Source organism: Panthera uncia (assembly GCF_023721935.1).
Source record: "Panthera uncia isolate 11264 chromosome C1 unlocalized genomic scaffold, Puncia_PCG_1.0 HiC_scaffold_4, whole genome shotgun sequence".
In the NCBI taxonomy this organism is placed as follows: Eukaryota; Metazoa; Chordata; class Mammalia; order Carnivora; family Felidae; genus Panthera; species Panthera uncia.
In genome coordinates this window covers 62,874,312-62,895,934 of record NW_026057585.1, presented here as the reverse complement: position 1 = coordinate 62,895,934, position 21,623 = coordinate 62,874,312, and the positions used below count along the sequence as shown (strand labels likewise).

At 39.0% G+C, this 21,623-nt stretch overlaps 1 protein-coding gene and 1 pseudogene across 2 annotated transcripts in view; one reads left to right on the top strand and one right to left on the bottom strand.

Annotated features, from left to right (window-relative positions):
* SCP2 (sterol carrier protein 2) overlaps positions 1 to 21,623 on the top strand; it is a 124,877-nt gene that overhangs the window by 85,607 nt on the left and 17,647 nt on the right. For both annotated transcript variants that reach the window (XM_049617168.1, XM_049617169.1), the window contains exons 12-13: positions 1,035 to 1,188; positions 18,059 to 18,152. In XM_049617168.1, coding sequence (XP_049473125.1) covers positions 1,035 to 1,188; positions 18,059 to 18,152 — 248 coding nt within the window. The remainder of the gene's footprint in view (positions 1 to 1,034; positions 1,189 to 18,058; positions 18,153 to 21,623) is intronic.
* Positions 5,644 to 5,793, bottom strand: LOC125913863 (uncharacterized; annotated as a pseudogene).

Genomic DNA, 21,623 nt, shown 5'->3' with positions numbered 1-21,623 from the left:
GCCCAAACTCACAAAACTCTGAGATGATGACCTGAGCCGAAGTTGGACACTCAACTGACTGAGCCACCCAGATGCCCTTGTGGTTTTCTTTTTTAACCGCTTTATGTAGGAAATTGTCACAGGTACTGAGGAATCAGTAGTTGTGATTGGTGATGTAGGTGGATGAACAGACGTTATAGTTGGACCTATATAACTCTGCCTCTGGGATGGTGAAGCCAGTCTATCCTGTGAGAACATTTCTTAATTCAGGGATCCTTGAATTGCTGGTTGTTAGAAAGACAAACAAATATAAATCAGGAGACAGGGATTCTAAAGTTGACTCTGGAATTAGCCTGCTTTGTGACCATTCACAAATTATTTAATCTTACAGTTCCTCAGTCTGACATCATTAAATTCCTTCCAGTTCTAAAAACCTTTGATTTTATTATACAGGGGACAAAATGCTATTCTTATGAAAATCTATTCTTGTTGAGAACTGTTTGGGGGAAATCATAGGAAAATTCCCCATACTAGCTAAATTTTTTAGGGAAAGTGAACTCCCAAATTTAGATTTTTTTTTCTTTTGATACATTAAAAATGGTAAAATTAAATTATTTTTATGCCATTTTACCTGGCTTAGAGAACTGTATATTCAGTGTTTTCTTTTCCAACATTGCCAAAAAATGACAGGTTAGAGTTCATGGAATTTCTTAAGCCTGGGTATTGTCTAAATACAGAGATTAGTGGGGTTGTGGGAGGGGGAATGGGCTAAATGGAAAAGGAGATTAAGGAATCTACTCCTGAAATCATTGTTGCACCATGTGCTAACTAATGTGGATGTAAATTATAAAAAATAAATAAATTATATAAAGTAAAAATAAGTAAGTAAGGAGATTACTTAGGAAGGGGGAAAACTAGCTGCAGAAACCCTCTTGCCCTTTAAGAGAAGTTATTTATGCATGCATTTTCTTGACTTTAAAAGTGGGCTTGAGAAAGCTGGTTGGGGCAGCTTTCTAACGCAATGGAATCTGATTGCTCTGTGTTCGATTTGTTAGGTCTGGCTCAGTGCGCTGAACTCTGCTGGCAGCTGAGAGGGGAAGCCGGAAAAAGGCAAGTTCCTGGTGCAAAGGTTGCTCTGCAGCATAATTTAGGCATTGGAGGAGCTGTGGTTGTCACGCTGTACAAGATGGGTTTTCCTGAAGTTGCCAGGTAGGTGGCATTCTGGGTTTTGCCTGTTAATGAATCCTGATTTTTCATAGCTGATGACGTTGTATATGTAAAAAGTCCAAATTTTATTGCTTTAGTACTCAATAAGTATATCATAACATTGCTTTGATAGCTTGGTTTTAAAACCTTAAAACTGGCAATTAGCTTTTAAACTTAAACAGCCTTAGGAAAATTTTGTTAAAAAATTTTGTTCAAAAGAGGGGGCAACATAGTCAAAAGAGAGTGCTGAACTAAAAATACTTGTCTTAGCCCGGCTAACCTGAGTGATTTTAATTTAGGCAAGTCACTTTTTTCGTCTCCTTTTTCAGAGTTTGCTTTCTCTGTCTGTACATAGCCTCCCAGGCTTCTGAGGTTGTTTGGAGAAAGTTATCAAATACGCTGATTGGATCTCTGCACATGTATGTTTCAGAATCCAGCCAAGCCCTCACTGCTGCTAGAATTCCTTTTATTTGTCTCTTGCTGATTTTCTTCCTGTCCTTATCAAATTCCTCTGCTCCTCAAATCTCCAAGTGCTTTCTGTTCCAAGCCTTTCAGGATCCCTCAACTTCCTTGCTCTTGTCTCAGAGAAGTGTTCATTCTTCTTCCCATAGGCAAAAAGGCCCTCTTCCTTTCCAAGGCCAGGCTCTCCTCTTTGAATGCTTTTGTTACCAACCACTTTCTGTAACTTTGTTCTAATATTAAGTATACCTTCTCCCTTTAGAGTCTTTTCATCTTTGCCTTTCTATTGACTCCTGTCTGTTAGCAAACATGTTCAGCTCTGACAGATGATAAACAATTTATTTTTCTTATTGCCTTATTTTCTTTCATAATGAGACACTTTTGTTTATCTATGCTGAAATATTTGTCTTGGTTTTTGACTTCACCCCTGAGGTCAGGTAAAGCCAAGAGCAATCTGATTATGAAATATTGTTTTTATTTTGTTCTTATTCTCTTTAACCCTGATGTAGCTGTCAACACTAATTGGCTCCCATTTTTCTCCTGAAATTATTTATTTTTTCTTTCTTTTTTTAATTAAAAAAAATTTTTTTAATGTCTATTTGTTTTTGAGAGAGAGAGAGACAGAGCACGAACAGGGGAGGGGGTGGGGGGCAGAGAGAGACGGAGACTCAGAATCTGGAACAGGCTCCAGGCTCTGAGCTGTCAGCACAAAGCCTGATGCTGGGCTCAAACCCATGAACTGTGAGATCATGACCTGAGCCGAAGTCAGATGCTTAACCAATTGAGCCACCCAGGCACCCCTAATTTTTTTTAATGTTTATTTATTTTGGAGAAAGAGCCAGAGTGTGAGCAGGGGAGGAGCAAAGAGAGAGGGAGACACAGGATCCCAAGCAGGCTCCGGGCTCTGAGCTGTCAGCACAGAGCCCGACATGGGGCTCAAACTCATGAGCCATGAGATCATGACCTGAGCTGAAGTTGGGACACTTGACTGAGCCACCCAGGTGCCCCATCTTTCTTTCTTTTTTTTAATGTTTATTTTTTTAAAATTTTTATTTATATATTTAAATTTTTTTTTTAATGTTTATTTATATTTGAGAGAGAGAGTGCGTGAGCAGGGGAGGGGCAGAGAGAGAGAGAGACAGAATCTGAAGCAGGCTCCAGGCTTTGAGCTGTCAGCACAGAGCCTGACATGGGGCTTGAACCTGCAAGCCATGAGATCATGATCTGAGCCGAAGTCAGACGCTCAACTGATTGAGCCACCCAGGCGCCCCTTTTTAATGTTTATTTTTGAGAGAGAGAGAGAGACAGAGCACAAGCAGGGGAGGGGCAAAGAGAGAGGGAGCTACAGAATCCAAAGTAGGCTCCAGGCTCTGAGCTGTCAGCACGGATGCAGGGCTTGAACTCACAAACTGCAAGATCATGACCTGAGCCAAAGTCAGACACTTAACCGGCTGAGCCACCCGGGCATCCCTATTTATTTTTTTTTTTTCACACTTTTGGTTCCACAAAGGATATGTGACACACTTCTTTTCAGAATCGATTATATTCTTCTGTTTTACAAGCTCTTGAGTCTCTTCTATCTGTCCTTTCACTTTTCTTTCTCTGTCTGGAATATCATTTCTGTTGTGAAAATTCCATTGTTTTTAAGGCCCATCTTGAGTACCGTCTCCCTTTAAATATCTACAGCACTTTGCACCTCCTGCACCCTTATCTAGTTTTGGTTTAGTTGTAGTATATCCACATTTTTATTCCCCTCATATGAAATCTTTGAGGCCTAAGACTGTGACATCACTCCACTCCTCTAAGAATCTCTGTCATAGAGAGTGAATGTTTCTTGAATTGAATCACATAAAAAGGTGTTAAGATGTTGAATTTTTTAGTTTCCTCCTAAATGTGATCATTAGTCTGTACTGTCTTCTGGAATTCCATCCAGTTCATATTTGGAGTTGAAAACTCTCAGTAAAATCCAAACTTTAAAGTTGCTTTATAGCTACTTGAGTCAGCATATTAGTGTAACTCTCTAATTTGCTCGGATTAGAAGGTTATGAATTTGGGGAAATAAATTCTATTTTAAACATGGAATTCTCATAGTTCTTTTAATTTCAGGAGACTAAGTAATTGGGAGATTGAATTGTTCAAAATAATTACAGTGATATTTCTGGGAAAGCAGAAGTATGAAAAAATCCAGCTGGTATACAGGTTTCCCTTGCTATCCAAAAGTAAAGCATTCCTATGAAACTTTTTTTAAGCCAAAATGGTATAAAGCAAAGAAGCAATTACCATTACTTTATATGGAAAAATTCTTGAGTATTCCCAGACCCCCCAAATAACCTCTTTTATGCTTTTCTGATACCTTAGGACACATCTTACTAACAGATGCACAAAATAAATTGAGATAAAGCACAGGTGTTCACAGATACAGTTCAAAGCTGTGGTTCCCTGCTGAGTGTAGTTCTTGGGGAAAGAGCTTGGGGACAGTGCCACTCTCCACACATGCACTGCCTCTGTGATGGCTTGCTGCAAAACAAACATTGAACTCTGTCGTCTCTTTTTGCTTCTTCTTTGGTAAAAGCTAAAATCCTCTTTGGATTTCTTTTGGTTAGCCAAAACAGGCACTAATGTAGGTCTTTTGTAGAAGCAAAATGGCATAACATGGAACGTTTGAAAAGCAGCTATACCTGTACTAATGACTAATAAGAATTAATGACTAATAACAGAGAAGGACAGATATCATATATTTTCACTCATATGTGGAACTTGAGAAACTTAACAGAGACCATAGGGGAAGGGAAGGGGAAAAAATAGTTATAAACAGAAAGGAAGGGAGGCAAACCACAAGAGGCTCTTAAATATAGAGAACAAACTGAGGGTGAATGGAGGCTGGGGGAGAAGGGAAAATGGGAGATGGGCATTGAGGAGGGCACTTGTTGGGATGAGCACTGGGTGTTGTATGTAAGCCAATTTGACAATAAATTATATTCATAAAAAAAAAGAATGACTAATAAGAAAATATTGAAGGTAGTACTGATAGTTTTAGTGATCCAACATAACTCACGACAAAGGCCAAAGTTGGGAAAACGATTCTAAATCTGATGGCACAAATATATAGTTTTAAAGCGAGGTTGTGGTTTCACTTTAAATGAAGTCATTTTAAGGCACTATTTTAGGATTCCTGGACCCAGTTCCAACATGGGGAGTGGGAACTCCCAGTCCCCATCCCCAAACACCAAACAATTCTTGGACACCAGTAGGTCTGAATTCAACTCCTCTGACACCATCTACCCAGAGATAGCATCACATTCCACAGCTTCAGTGTTAGGTACCACACTGACCCACACCCACCACTTCAGATGCCAGTCACAAACCTCAGACTGGCTACAGTTTGGAGGTTTCAATGACTTCCTCCTTAGGTTTGATTAATTTGCTAGATTAGTAGCAAATTGCTAGGCTCACAGAACTCAGAAAAACACTTACTTATATTTACCAGTGTATTAAAGGATATGATAAAGGATACAAATCAACAATAAGATAAAGAGATAAATAGGGCAAGGTCCCAAACAAAGGAGCTTGGGGCCTGGTTGATTTGGTGGTATGAGGAAGGGTTCTGGTTTCCTAAGTGTGGAAGTTCTCTGAAAAGGACCAAAAGCTGTCCTCTTGGGTTTTATGGAGGCTTTAGTACATAGTCATAGTTGACCAAGTCAACAGCCATGGGCCAGCCTCCAACTCCTCTCCCCTCCCATATGGTAGTGGTGTGTGGTGGGGTCCAAAGTCACCTTCATTAATAATAAGACACTCAGTTTACCTTTATGACTTTGAAGCATTTTCAGGAACTGTGGATGAAGACCAAATCTATCTGAGAAATATATTTTAGTCATCTGATGACCAAATAATATTTCTTATAAATCATTATATTGCAGATACCCATTGTACATGATCTGATTTACTTAGTTTCTAATTTAGATAACTTTGATGGAGCAATTGCTACATAGTTAGGCCCCCAGATGGTCCTCTGTGTATGTGGGGAAGGCAGACATAGGTTTTTCAAAATGCTGTAGAAGCCCAGAGGAAGAAATTATTATGAAGAAGGTAAATTTAAACTGATAAGAGCAGATACTACACTTGATTTTAGCCAAAAGGTCGAGAAGTGATGAAGAAGGTAAATTTAAACCAGATGACTAGGATTGCCCAGCAGAAGGGTAGAGAAAGGATATTCCAGGCAGGTAGATGGGTACAGAGAGTTGAGATACAAGGTTTGATGAGTAGCTGTACTGTGTGGGTGCAGAGTAGATTATTTTGTGTGTGCCTTGGTAGATGGGCAGAGTCAATAGTGTGTAGGTGACAGAAGATACATTTGTAACTAGACTGGGTATGGTTTTGAAACCTTCAAATGCTCCCTTCAGGAGTTTGGAATTTAGCCCACAGAATTAGTTTTGACAGAAGATCATGTGATTATATTGTGCCTTAAGCAGATCAGTCTGGCATTAGTTTGAGTTGATAGGTGGAGAGACCAGAGGTCAGGAATCCTCTCAGGAGGCAGTTGCAGCAGGGTGGATAAGAAATGGTCAGTGCTGGGGCACCTGGGTGGTTCAGCCGGTTAAGTGTCTGCCTCTTGATTTCGGCTCAGGTCATGATCTCACAGTTTGTGAGACTGAGCCCCGCACTGGGCTTAGTACGGAGAGGGGAGTCTGCTTGGGATTCCTCTCTCTCTCCCTCCCTCCCTCTCTCTCTCAAAATAAATAAACATTTAAAAAAATGTTCAGTGCTGCAGTAGGAACTGAGAAAATGAGAAGTCATATTTAAGGGCGGTGACCAATTGCATTTAATTTATAGTTAAACTTTTCTGTCTTTTAAGTTAGATCAATTTTGAACAGTATTTTTCTTTTCTGCTATTACATTCTGGTTTTGAGCTGTATCTTGCATAAATTGAGGTCTGCTGTCAGTCTGTTCAGGTTGCTATAACAAAATTTGTCCTTGACCCCCAAAATTCAAGTCTTTATCATGTCATCAACTCAAAAGTCTTAAGTCCACAGTGTCATTTAAATATCTAAATCACATATGGATGCGACTCATGGTGTGTTTCATCCTAAGGCAAATTCTTCTCCAGCTGTGAACCTGGGAGATCAAACATGATATGTGCTTCCAAAGTAGAATTCCGGGACTGGAACAAGATAGACACTCCCATTCTGAAAGGGAGAAATAGGAAAGAGAGAGTCCTGAGCAAATCCAAACTCCAACAGGGAAAACATCATTATACCTTAAGGTTTGAAAATAATCCTTGTCTCCATGTTCTGCCCTCTAGGTACTTTGAGATGAAGGTCCTGCCTTCTAAACACACTGGGGTGGGGTGTGGGCCCCCAGGGCTCTAGGCAGCCCTGCTCCTATGGGTTTGCTGGACACAGCTCATTTTGTGGCTCTGATTGTCTAGAATTACACATGGGTGACTTTGCTGGTCTGGGGTCATGGACATGGCTTCACCCCCAAGGTTCCATTGGGTGTTGCCCTAGTGGGGACTCTCAATGGTGGCCTCACTCCCATGGTGGTTCTCTGCCTGGACCCTGAGGATCTTGGAGGCATCCCTAGAAATTTAGGAGGAGGCAGTCATGACCCTACAGCTTTGCTGGGTGCAGCATATGCTTCACCAGAGCCTGTCAGAGCCCAGCCTAGGGTGGCAGAGGAATGGGATGTTAGAATGAGGGGGAGCAGAGCCCATGAAGTGAGATGGCACTGGGCATTGGTGACTCTTCCTTTCTTAAATTGTTCTGCCCCTAAGGTCCTTGCACTCTGGGTTTGTGAAGGGAGGGGTAGCTCTGATGATCTCCTTGCCTTTGGAGTCATTCTTCCATTGCCTTGGACAATAGGTCTTGGTTTGTGTGAGATAACAGAAAACATAAATATTTGGACTTTGACCCTGTTTCCTGACACAGGGCTCCTGAAACCCTTGTAAATTCTCAAGTTCACCAGAAGCATCTTTTGTTTAGTGAGGTGACTCTGGGTGGGCTCCTACACGACCCTGGTATGGGGACTGGTCACCAGAAACACCAAACCTTGATTAGAAGCTTGAAACTTTCAGTCCCACTCCCCATCTTCCAGAGAGGAGCTGGAAATGCAATTAATGATCATGCCTACTATTAAGAACAAAAGTTCAACTGAGTTTATTAAGTGATTCATGAATCAGGCAGCATCCCATTAGCAAGTAGAGGGAAGCTCCTTAATTTAGACCAGTTTTGAATATGAGTATTGACTTTGTATTATAACACTCTATTCATTTTATGTAAGTTGAGAGCTTTTGCAATACAGATGGAGGATAGATTTGCATTCTATACTCTGTTAAATAAAACCTATGTATGTATGTATGGGAAAAGCATGAGCTGGGAAGGGCAGAGAAAAAGGGAAAGAGAGAATCCCAAGCAGGCTCTGCACTGTTGGCACAAAGCCTCTTGCAGGGGCTTGATCTCACCAACCATGAGACCATGACCTGAGCCACGATCAAGAGACGCTTAACCAACTAAGCCACTCAGGTGCCCTAATGAAACCTATTTTTAAAACCCAACTTTGTTTTTTGTTTTTTCTTTTTTTAATTAAGGTATAATGTACATATAGTAAAAGTCACCTTTTTAATGCATAGTTCTGGAAGTTTTGTCCAACATATACATTCATGTAACTACCACTATAATCATGATACAGAACAGTTCTATCACTTCCCAAAATTCCTTGTTCACCTTTGTAGTCAACCCTTTCCCCTCCCCTCCAGCTCCTGGCAACCACTGATCTGTTTTGTGCCCCTGCAGTTTTCCCTTTCTAGAATATCATGTGAAAAGAACCAAAAAGGCTTTGAGTCTGGCTTCTTTCATTGGTCATAATTCATTTGAAATTCATCCATGTTATTGCACATACTGGTAACTCGTTCCTTATCAATGAGTGGCAGGCATTACATTATATGGATGTACCACAGATTGTTTATCCATTCCTTGGTTGAGGCTTTTTTATTTTATTTTATTTTATTTTATTTTATTTTATTTTAATTTAATTTAATTTTTTATAATTTGACATAAAGACTTTTTTTTTCAATATAATTTATTGTCAAGTTGGCTAACATAGTGTATATATTTTTTCAATATAATTTATTGTCAAGTTGGCTAACATAGTGCTAACATAGTCTGGTGCTCTTGGTTTGGGGGGTAGAATCCTGTGATTCATTGCTTATATACAACACCCAGTGCTCATCCCCAACAAGTGCCCTTCTCAATGCTCATTACCCATTTTCCCCTCTCCCCTGCCCCCGCCCCCATCAACCCTCAGTTTGTTTTCTGTATTTAAGAGTCTCTTATGGTTTACCTCTTTCCCTCTCTGTAACTATTTTTTTCCCCTTCCCTCCCCCATGGTCTCTGTTAAGTTTCTCAAGTTCCACATACGAGTGAAAACATATGATATCTATCTTTCTCTGACTGACTTATTTCACTTAGCATAATACCCTCCAGTTCCATCCATGTTGTTGCAAATGGCAGGATTTTATTCTTTCTTATTGCCAAGTAGTATTCCATTGTATATATAAACCACATCTTCTTTATCCATTCATCAGCTAATGGACATTTAGGCTCTTTTCATAATTTGGCTGTTGTTGAAAGTGCTGCTATAAACATTGGGGTACATGTGCCCCTATGAATCAGGACTCATGTATCCTTTGGATAAATCCCTAGTAGTGCGATTGCTGGGTTGTAGGGTAGTTCTATTTTTAATTTTTTGAGGAATCTCTACACTGTTTTCCAGAGTGGCTGCACCAGTTTGCATTCCCACCAGCAGTGCAAGAGGGTTCCCATTTCTCCATATCCTCACCAGCATCTGTTGTTTCCTGAGTTGTTAATTTTAGCCACTCTTACCAGTGTGAGGTGGTATCTCATTGTAGTTTTGATTTGTATTTCCCTGATGATGAGTGATGTTGGGCATCTTTTCATGTGTCGCTTGGCCATCTGGGTGTCTTCTCTGGAAAAGTGTCTATTCATGTCTTCTGCCCATTTCTTCACTGGATTATTTGTTTTTCGGGTGTTGAGTTTGTTAAGTTCTTTATAGATTTTGGATACTAACCTTTTATCCGATATTTCATTTGCAAATATCTTCTCCCATTCTGTTCGTTGCCTTTTAGTTTTGTTGATTGTTTCCTTTGCTGTGCAGAAGCTTTTTATCTTGATGAGGTCCCAATAGTTCATTTTTGCCTTCAATTCCCTTGCCTTTGGAGATGTGTCAAGTAAGAAATTGCTGTGGCTGAGGTCAGAGATGTTTTTTCCTGCTTTCTCCTCAAGGGTTTTGATGGTTTCCTGTCTCACATTCAGGTCTTTCATCAATTTTGAGTTTATTTTTGTGAATGGTGTAAGAAAGTGGTCTAGTTTCATTCTTCTGCATGTTGCTGTCCAGTTCTCCCAGCACCATTTGTTAAAGAGACTGTCTTTTTTCCATTGGATACTCTTTCCTGCTTTGTCAGGGATTAGTTGGCCGTACATTTTTGGGTCCAATTTTGGGTTTTTTATTCTGTTCCATTGGCCTATGTATCTGTTTTTGTGCCAATACCATACTGTCTTGATGATTACAGCTTTGTAGTAGAGGCTAAAGTCTGGGATTGTGATGCCTCCTGCTTTGGTTTTCTTTTTCAACATAACTTTGGCTATTTGGTGTCTTTTGTGGTTCCATACAAATTTTAGGATTGTTTGTTCTAGCTTTGAGAAGAATGCCTGTACAATTTTGATTGGGATTGCATTGAATGTGTAGATTGCTTTGGGTAGTATTGACATTTTAACAATATTTATTCTTCCAATCCCTGAGCATGGAATGTTTTTCCATTTCTTTATATCTTCTTCAGTTTCTTTCATAACCTTTCTATAGTTTTCAGCACACAGATCTTTTACATCTTGGGTTAGGTTTCTTCCTAGGTATTTTATGGTTCTTGGTGCAATTGTGAATGAGATCAATTTCTTGATTTCTCTTTCTGTTGCTTCATTATTGGTGTGTAGAAATGCAACCAATTTCTGTACATTGATTTTGTATCCTGCAACTTTGCTGAATTCATGTATCAGTTCTGGCAGCTTTTTGGTGGAATCTTTTGGGTTTTCCATGTAGAGTATCATGTCATCTGTGAAAAGTGAAAGTTTGACTTCTTCTTTGCCAATTTGAATGCCTTTTATTTCATTTTGTTGTCTGACTGCTGAGGCTAGGACTTCCAACACTATGTTAAACAACAGTGGTGAGAATGGACATCCCTGTCGTGTTCCTGATCTCAGGGGGAAATCTCTCAGTTTTTCCCCATTGAGGATGGTATTAGCCATGGGCTTTTCATATATGGCTTTTATGATGTTAAGCTATATTCCTTTTATCCCGACTTTCTTGAGGGTTTTTATTGAGAAAGTATGCTATATTTTGTCAAATGCTTTTTCTGCATCTATTGACAGGATCATATGATTCTTATCCTTTTTTTTATTGATGTGATGTATCACATTGATTGATTTGCAAATATTGAACCAGCCCTGCAGCCCAGGAATGAATCCCACTTGATCATGGTGAATAATTCTTTTAATATGCTGTTGAATTCAATTTGCTAGTATCTTGTTGAGAATGTTTGCATCCATGTTCATTAGGGATATTGGCCTGTAATTCTCCTTTTTTGTGGGGTCTCTGTCTGTTTGGGGAATCAAGGCTTCATAGAATGAGTCTAGAAGCTTTCCTTCCATCTCTGTTTTTTGAAACAGCTTAAGAAGGATAGGTATTAACTCTGCTTTAAATGTCTGGTAAAATTCCCCTGGGAAGCCATCTGGCCCAGGACTCTTTATTTGTTGGGAGATTTTTTTGTTCAATTTCTTTGCTGGTTATGGGTCTGTTCAAATTTTCTATTTCTTCCTGTTTGAGTTTTGGTAGTCTGTGGGTGTCTAGGAATTTGTCCATTTCTTCCAGGTTGTCAGTTTGTTGGCATATAATTTTTCATAGTATTCTCTGATAATTGTTTGTATTTCTGTGGTGTTGGTTGTGATCGCTCCTCTTTCATTCATGATTTTATCTTATTGGGTCCTCTCTCTTTTCTTTTTAAGAAGTCTGGCTAGTGGTTTATTAATTTTGTTTATTTTTTCAAAAAACCAGCTCTTAGTTTCATTAATCTGTTCTACTGTGTGTGTGTGTGTGTGTGTGTGTGTGTGTGTGTGTGTTTGATTCTATATTGTTTATTTCTGCTGTAATCTTTATTATTTCTCTTCTGCTCCTGGCCTTGGGATTTCTTTGCTGTTCTGCTTCTAGTTCCTTCTAGTGCGCTATTATTAGATTTTGTATTTGGGATTTTTCTTGTTTCTTGAGATAGGCCTGGATTGCAATGTATTTTCCTCTTAGGACTGCCCTTGCTGCATTTCAAAGGATTTGGACTGTTGTGTTTTCATTTTCATTTGCTTTCATCTATTTTTTGATTTCTTCTTTAATTGCCTGGTTGACCCATTCATTCTTTAGCAGGATGTTCTTTAATCTCCATCCATTTGGAGGCTTTTTCTTGTGGTTGATTTCAAGCTTCATAGTGTTGTGATCTGAAAATATGCATGGTATGATCTCGGTTCTTTTATGTTTATTGAGGGTTGTTTTGTGACCCAGAATATGATCTGTCTTGGAGAATGTTCCATGTGCACTCAAGAAGAATGTGTATTCTGCTGCTTTTGGATGAAAAGTTCTGAATATATCTGTTGAGTCCATTTGGTCCAGTGTATCATTCAGGGCCATTGTTTCTTTATTGATTTTTTGCCTAGATGATCTGTCCATTGTTGTAAGTGGAGTATTCAGGTCACCTGCAATTACCGTATTCTTATCAGTAAGATTGCTTATGTTTATGATTAATTGATTTATATATTTGGGTGCCTCCAAATTGGGTGCATAAACATTTATAATTGTTAGCTCTTCTTGATGGATAGACCCCATAATTATGATGATATGATGCCCTTTTTCATGGTTGAGGCATATTTAGATTGCTCCAGTTTTGTTGTTGTTGTTTTGTTTATGGAAAATTATCTAAATTAGCTTGAAGTTTAACTCAACATGTGAAAACCCTAAGTGATATAAGAATTTAAAAGTTAGAAGTAAAGGTGTATCCATGTAATGATTACAGCTGTATATATGCTTGTAAACTAGAAGGACCAGAAGAAGCAATATGGAAAATTGAGTATAGGAAACTAGTTTGAGTGATAGGATTATAGGTGATCAGCTTTTTCATTTTCTAAATTTTTATTTTAACTAGAACCCTTTATTTTGACATAATTGAAAACATACAGGGAAGAATTATAAGAATAGTACAAGGAACTCCTATATACCTTGTACTCAATTTTACTATTTGTGCTTACATTTTGCCCCATTTTTTTTTTTTAATATTTTATTTATTTTTGAGAGACAGAGAGAGAGCACAAGCGGGGAAGGGACAGAGAGAGATGGAGACAGAATCTTAAGCAGGGTCCAGGCTCTGAGATATCAGCCCACAGCCTGACGCAGGGCTCGAACCCATGAATCGTGAGATCATAACCTGAGCCGAAGTCAGCTGCTTAACTGACTGAGCCACCCAGGCGCCCCTGCCCCATTTACTTTATCTCTTTTTCTCTACATACATTTATATATGTGCATATTTTTTTCTGAAGTAGTTGGAGGTTGGAGACCTTATGCCCCTTTATCCCTAAATAATTTTTTTAATAAATTTTTAAAGTTTTTATTTATGTATTTTGAGAGACAGAGCAAGTGAGGGAGGGGCAGAGAGAGAGGAAAAGAGAGAATCCCAAGCAGGCTCCGCACTATGAGCGTGAAGCCCAATATGGGGCTCAAACTCACGAGCCATAAGATCATGACCTGAGCCCAAACCAAGAGTTGGACGCTTAACCAACTGGGCCACCCAGGCGCCCCATACTTTATCCCTAAATAATTTAATGTATGTTTCTAAAAACAAGGACATTCTCTTAATCACAGTATAGTTTTCAAAATCAGGAAATTTAATATAGATAACATACTAATAATACCTAATCCAACAAACATATTCAAAATTTGACAATTGTTCCAATAATATCTTTATAAAATATACCATAAACTTCATTTTTTTCTCCTTGTCTAGATTCTAACCTAGGATCCTGAATGCATTTAGTTGTCATGTCTCTTTAGCTTTCTTTAATCTGAAACAACTCCTTAGCCTTTCTTTGTAATTCTTGGTATTGACTTTTTTGAAGACTACAAGTACATTCCTTAGGAGTAGAATGTTTCTCAATTTGCGTTTGTCTGATGTTTCCTCATAATTAGATTCAGATTGTACATTTTTTTGCAAAAAATACCACTGAAGTGATGATATCCTTCTTAGCACATCATATCTGGAGGCAAGATAAAGAAGTTTCCCCTGCTATCTGAAAATAGAGCATTCCTATGAAACCTTTCAAAAGTTGAAATGGTGCAGAGTGAAGAAGCAATTACCATGTTGTAGCAGCTAAAATCCTGGGTTTTTTGGGTTTTTTGTTTTGTTTTGTTTTGTTTTTGGTCAGCAAAAACAGAGATTAATGTTGGTCTTTCATAAAAGCAAAGTGACGTAAAGGGAACCGTTGGATAGCAGAGGGTACTTGTATCTGTGGCCTGTGGGAGCTTGTAGTCTGGACTCTGCTCCATGAAGTATCAAGATACTTTGTACGCTGAAAAGTACTACTTATCAGTGTATCAGTTAGTATTTTATCATATACAATTAGGAAGTGACAAGCTTAGAAAAGGGCATAGTGATGATTAAAAGTTGCAAAGTTAGACAAATGAAATGGGCTTGTGGAGGACTAGTTGTGGCCACTTTATTTGAGGTCATTCATTCAGACTTTTGACTGGAAGATAGTGTACCATAGATAATTCTGCTCTAAATGGAACAGGAGAACATAAGAATTTAGGTAAGGGAGAGAATTCAATGTAATTTCACTTCCATTCAGTCACTGTTTACCAATTGTATGCTGGGAACAGGAGACACAATTTTTTATTTTATTTTTTAAGTGTGGTATCTGCTCTGGAGAAGCTGTCATTTAGTAGGGTTTTACAGAAGAGGAGTTTCCTGGCCTGGATCTTGAAGGATAAAATGGAATTTGCTAAGACAGAGGTATTCTAGATACAGGAAGTAGCACTGACAAAGGCATGGAAGTGTGGGGTAGCATGCCATGCTCTAAGTACTTACTGTATGTATCTCAGCATGGCAGGGGTGCGGGTTCCATTCCTCATTAGTGATATTAGTATGATTCCTCTAGTAGGCTTGCTTTTCGGCTTCTTAGACTTCGCATACCTACTTGTTCACTCTTATTCTCAACTGATTGCTTTGCCTTATACATTGTTGAAAAAATAGAAGCCATTAGACCAGACTCCTTCATCTTCCATTCCAAGACCTAATCTAGAATTACACCCATCTGATTCTCTTTCTTCCATTGAGTCACCTCTTCTTCTTATCATAGGCCCCTGGATCTCATCCTCTCTCACCTTCTCAGATCTTTTGTTCTTCTAGCTCCTTTTCCCTGGTTCACTACCATCAGCAGGCAAAAATGCTCTGATATGTTAATCTTAAAAAAGAAAAACAAAAAGCACATTTTCCTTGATACCGTAATCCCCTCCAGAGACCACTCTTTTTCACTGTTCCTCTAAAAGTAATATCTCGGGGCGCCTGGGTGGCGCAGTCGGTTAAGCGTCCGACTTCAGCCAGGTCACGATCTCGCGGTCCGTGAGTTTGAGCCCCGCGTCGGGCTCTGCGCTGATGGCTCGGAGCCTGGAGCCTGTTTCCGAATCTGTGTCTCCCTCTCTCTCTGCCCCTCCCCCGTTCATGCTCTGTCTCTCTCTGTCCCAAAAATAAATTAAAAACGTTGAAAAAAAATTTTTTTAAGTAATATCTCAAAAGAAGCACACTGTCTGTATTTCTCTCTCCTATTCACTCTTTAATTCACTATAATCTGACTTCTGCCTTCCACTACTTCTTCAGATTAGTTTTGTCAAGTCACCTTTACTCTCCATGGTGCCAAATCCAGTGGGTATTTGACCTTTGGCAGCATTTGACATGGTTTACTCCTCCCTCCCCAATTCTTTCTCCTTTCTTAGCTTCTGCAACACCTCTTGTATCATTGGCTGCTGCTTCCTCTTCTCTAAATAATGGAGTTCCATAGGATGTTGTCCTGGCCTTTCTTCTTTGTCTATAATTCCCTCAAGGGAAGCTTATCAGTTCCCATGGATTTAAATACTTTGATTATGTTGATAGTTATTCCCATTTTATATCCAGCCTCAACCTCTCCTCTGAGCTCCAGATTCTCATATCCAACTGCCTTTTTGTCTCACAGACATCTCCTACTTCATGTGTCTAAAATGCAACTTCGATCCCCTCTACTTCCACTGCTTTCTTCCTTTTATCCGTATGTGGCACCGCTGCCCCCTCAGTTATTCAGGAACACCTGAATATTCGTGTCCTTTCCCCCCACCCTTAGATCCTCCTCATTACTCTTTGGTAGCAAAGCCAATGGATTCTGTCTCTAAAATGTATTTGAATGCACTTCCTTCTCTCCATTTCCACTGGCAGACTGCCTTCACCGGGGTTCAGACCACCATCACTTCTCACCGTTAGTGTAGAGTCTGTCGTGGGCCTTGAACTCACAAAACTGAGATCATGACCTGAGCTGAAACTAAGAGTCAGACATTTAACCATCTGCGCCACCCAGGTGCTCCATCTTCCTCATGATTTTATTTTTTTTTAATTTTTAAAAATATTCATTTTTGAGAGAGACAGAGTGTAAGCAGGGGAGAGGCAGAGCGAGAGGGCGACACAGAATCCAAAGCAGAATCGAGGCTCTGAGCTGTCATGTCAGCACAGAGCCTGACATGGGGCTTGAACTCACAAGCTGTGAGATCATGACCTGAGCCGAAGTTGGACGGTTAACCGAATAAACCACCCAGGTGCTCCATCTTATGATTTTCTTAATGTCACCTTCTTTTCTGTAGCTCACTTTATTGTAAGAATACAGTACATAATACATATAACATACAAAATATGTGTTAACTGACCTTTTATGTTATAGGTAGGGCTTCTGATCAACAATAGGCTCTTAGTAGTTGTTAAGTTTTTAGGGAATCAAAAGCTCTGGAGAATTTTCAACTGCACAGGGGTCAGCACCCCTAATTCCCACATTGTTCAAGGGTCAACTGTAGGTTGCTTGGTGATAGTTCTTACAACAGTGTGCAGAATGAATTGGGGAGGGGGGAGGCGAGAACAGAGGTGGGGAAAATGGTTAGGAGGCTGCTTGAATAGTCCAGTTTATCTTTACATGGCTAGCTCATTTACAAAATTTACAACCTAATTTAAATATCACCCCCTCAGAGAGGCCTATCTGACCAGACTATCTAAAATAGAACACCCAACACACACATATATTATTTATCTATATCTTCTTGACCTGCTTTATTTTCTTCATAGTAACTATATTTCACATTTTTTTGCTTGTTCATTATCTCTCTCCCCAACTAGCTTCATGAGGGTAGGTTTCTTTGGTTTATGTATTTTTTTTAATTTTATTTTTTATTTTTTAAAATTTACACCCAAATTAGTTAGCATATAGTGAAACAATGATTTCAGGAGTAGATTCCTTAGTGCCCCTTACCCATTTAGCCCATCCCCCCTCCCACAGCCCCTCCAGTAACCCTCAGTTTGTTTTCCATATTTATGAGTCTCTTCTGTTTTGTCCCCCTCCCTGTTTTTATATTATTTTTGTTTCCCTTCCCTTATGTTCATCTGTTTTGTCTCTTAAAGTCCTCATGTGAGTGAAGTCATATGATTTTTGTCTTTCTCTGACTGACTAATTTCACTTAGCCTAATACCCTCCAGTTCCATCCACGCAGTTGCAAATGGAAAGATTTCATTCTTTTTGATTACCGGAGTAATACCCCATTGTATATATTTACCACATCTTCTTTATCCATTCATCCATTGATGGACATTTGGGCTCTTTCCGTACTTTGGCTATTGATGATAGTGCTGCTATAAACATGGGGGGCATGTGTCCCTTCAAAACAGCACACCTGTATCCCTTGGATAAATGCCTAGTAGTGCAATTTCTGGGTCATAGGGTAGTTCTATTTTTAGTTTTTTGAGGAACCTCTATACTGTTTTCCAGAGTGGCTGCACCAGCTTGCATTCTCAGTTTGGTCTATGTATTTTTAAGGGCAGTGCCTACCACCTAGTGAACACTAAATATTTGTAGAAAAATGGGAAGAAAAGCTTAATTATTTTATGGGTTTAATTATGGTTTTCTTTGGTAAGAGCCACAACATCTCTGTTCTTAGGACTTTTGAAAATTACTATTGTTAACTATTGAAAAACCTAATATCTGCATGACTCCATGGGTTGAAATTGATTTCTTTTCTCCAATTCTTTTAGAACTCATCAAATTGAGGCTGCTCCAACTAGCTCTGCGTTTGATGGATTTAAGGCAAATCTTGTCTTTAAGGAGATTGAGAAGAAACTTGAAGAGGTAAGTAAGATTTGTATAAAATACTACCAGGAGGACCTTGAGCCTAGAGCCTTGAGCTAGTTGTTGCCATGAAAGGGTACAAGTTGAAAATTTATATGATACTGTCAAGTATTGAGTGTATTTTAGACTTTTTTTCTTTTTTTTGTTTCGTTTTATTTATTTTGAGAGAGAGAGACAGAGCACAAGCGGGAGAGAGGGGCAGAAAGGGGGGAGACAGAGAGAGAGAGAGAGAGAGAGAATATCTCAAGCAGGCTCCATGCTCACTGCAGAGCCTAATGTGGAGCTTGATCCCAGGATGCTGGGATCATGACCTGAGCCAAAATCAAGACTTGAAGCTTAACCACCTGAGCCACCCAGGCACCCTTTGCATGTATTTTAGATTCCTGAGTGTCTATTATAGTTTCTTCTTAATTCTGGTAAGACTGTATTTCAGAGATGTGTAAATCTCCAAACTTGAATAATATAAAGAACCTATGGTAAAATTCTGTTAAAATCTGAACTGTAGAGGAAAGGCTAATAATATCCTTGTCACTCTCCTCAGTTTTCTTTTTTGGGGAGATAATAATTTTGGACAAAGTTCGTATGTAAAGAGATTCTAATTTATTTTGGTGTGATTTCTTTCTGAACTAAAAAGAAGAAGAGAGAGAATCCCTAGCAGGCTCTGTGCTGGCAGCACAGAGTCTGACATGGGGCTTGATCACATCAATTGTGAGATCATGATCTGAGCAAGATCAAGAGTCAGATGCTTAACTGACTGAGCCATCCAGGTGCCTCAGAAAGAATAATAAAGTGTATCTTTAAATGTGCCTAATAACAAAACTCTTTTTAAAAATAAATCTTTTGTGCTTGAGCTTTTTCAAAGTAGGTTTTTCTTGTAAAAATAATGCTAATTTAAAAGAAATTCACACTATATATAGAAAAGAAAAATTAAAAATCCCCTGCATTTCCAGGGGTGCCTGGGTGGCTCAGTCAGTAAAGTGTCCGACTTTGGCTCAGGTCATGATCTCATGGTTTGTGAGTTCGAGCCCTGCATTGGGCTCTGTGCTCATAGCTCAGAGCCTGGAGCCTGCTTCTGATTCTGTGTCTCCCTCTCTCTCTGTCCCTCCCCCAGCCAATTCTCTGTCTCTCTCAAAAATACACACATTAAAAAAAAAAAAAAAAAAAAAAATCCCCTGCAATTCCATTACTTCGAGTTCACTAAAATGTTAACAGTGATTGACATTGTTTCAGACATCTCTCTATGTTATACAGTGCTACATAACTAGGAACATACAATATGTGTTGGGTTTTTAAAATTATACTCTGTATACAAATCTATTTTTATGTACAATAATTAGTTCTTAATAGATACTAATCACACTAAGGCAATTTAACTAACTTTTTTCAAAAAGAGCTATTCTTTCTCTCTCTCTCTCTCTCTCTCTTTTTCTTTGAGAGCTATTCTCTTTAGATGGAATTACATATTTACTTCATTGTTTCAAAACTAAAGGCATCTTGGGATATCATTACTGATATTAAGTTTCAGACCAATAAGGCACAGTTATAGCCACAGCCACACAGTTCTAATTAAACATCTATTAAGGTGACCAAAGTGGGTTGAAATAAAAGGATTCAGGAAAGTTAAACTGTGTATTTCATTCATGTTACAGTGTGAAAGGCATACATTGTGCATTTCTCCTCCTTATTGTAGCACAAAGAACTTATTAACATCTAAAGTGATTGATTGAACTGTGGGTGGGAAAAGAGTCAGTGTGACTGGTGTTTTGACAAAGGTCCCTGTATTTCTAAGATTTTCATGATCAACAACCTTCCAGAGGTAGACAGAGAGCAAGGTTTGCCGGTTCTGAACAGGCAGGCACCAGCCCAGGAGCCACAGACCTGTCTTGCCACCATCTTGTGGGGATATACCTGCATGGGGTGGCGGGGGGTGGGGGGAAATACCTGTTTTATAACCCGCTTTTTTCTCTTAACAGTGTGTTCCATGCCCATACATATAAATCCTTACCATTAGTTTTAATGGCCACCTAGTGCACTTTTGAATTTATGTATCATCTATTTAACTAGTCTCTTATGATGAACATTGGTTGTATTTAAATTTTGCAAGTAAAATAGTGAGTGGTATAGTAAATTTCCCTTTTTAACTCATCTTTAAATACATAATGCTGGGTGCCTGGGTGGCTCAGTCAGTTAAGAGACCAACTTCGGCTCAGGTCATGATCTCATGGTTTGTGAGTTCGAGCCCTGCTCGGGCTCTCTGCTGTCAGTGTAGAACCTGCTTCAGATACTGTGTCTCCCTCTCTCTCTGCCCCTCCCCTGCTCTGTGTCCTTCTCTCTCAAAAATAAACATTTTTTTAAGTTAAAAAAATAAGTACTTGACACCATGATCACTTTAGCATAAATAATTAAAGGGGGAAATTATTGGTTTGGGTATCTATTTTGCATTTTGGTATATATTGCCAACCTATCCACTGACCAAAAAGAGGGCACTAATTTACAAACAACAGCTTGTGGGTGTGACTGTTTTTTCTTCACACCTTCTCTAGTGCTATGTTGGCTGGTTTATAAAAACCAATCTAATAGGAAAAAATATCTTATTGTTTTTTTTTTAAAGCAATTTCTTCCCCCAACATAGGGCTCGAACTCACGACCCTGAGATTAAGAGTTGCATGCTCTACTGATTGAGCCAGCTCTGAGGCCCCCCTCTCATTACTGTTTAATTTCTTTCATTCTGTATGTCCACTAAACTGAAGTTGGACTCTATAAGGGTTCAACTTGAATTTTTTTTTCTTGCCACCAATATTTGCCTGCAGAGCAATCCATCAGATAATTGCTTCTACCAAGTTACCCCATTTTTTCCAACTTTATTCTGTCAAAAAAATCAAATAAAAATAATTAGAGAGTATCTGGTATGGCTATATGTCAATCACTGAATACTTCATTATTGAGATGAACAAACCAGTGCTGTTTTTCCATTTTTATTCCATCTTCTTTTAACTTTGCAAATGTATTCCTCCTGCTCCCATTTTAATCCTTTTCTCCTCCCTCCATAACCTCACTTGCATGGACTTTGTCCCCTTGTTTCCTTCCCACGATTGTAAGTTTCCTAAATGTTTGTAAGGACTAGAAAGAGTGAAAGTCTTGAAATCTTTTGTCAATTCATGCATTTTCTGCATTAGCAAAGGAAGTCTGGCAAGAGATTTTATTTCCACTTTTGTCGTTGTTAGCAATACCCCGTTGCCCTTCTTTGAATTCTGTCTTAACTTTTTGTTCCAGTTAAGTTTGAGACAGGCCCTACTCCTTGACCTTTTGCCTACTCAGAAAGAAGTACTTTTCTTCACTCAAGGACACACTTAGAACTTTCTTAGTATTAATGATCTTTAGTTTCACAAAATGTGTATTTTCTCCCTTTTAACTCTCTCCTTGTCCATTTCCTTACTCTCTCACGTCCTCTTCAGTGAAAAATGTTATTTT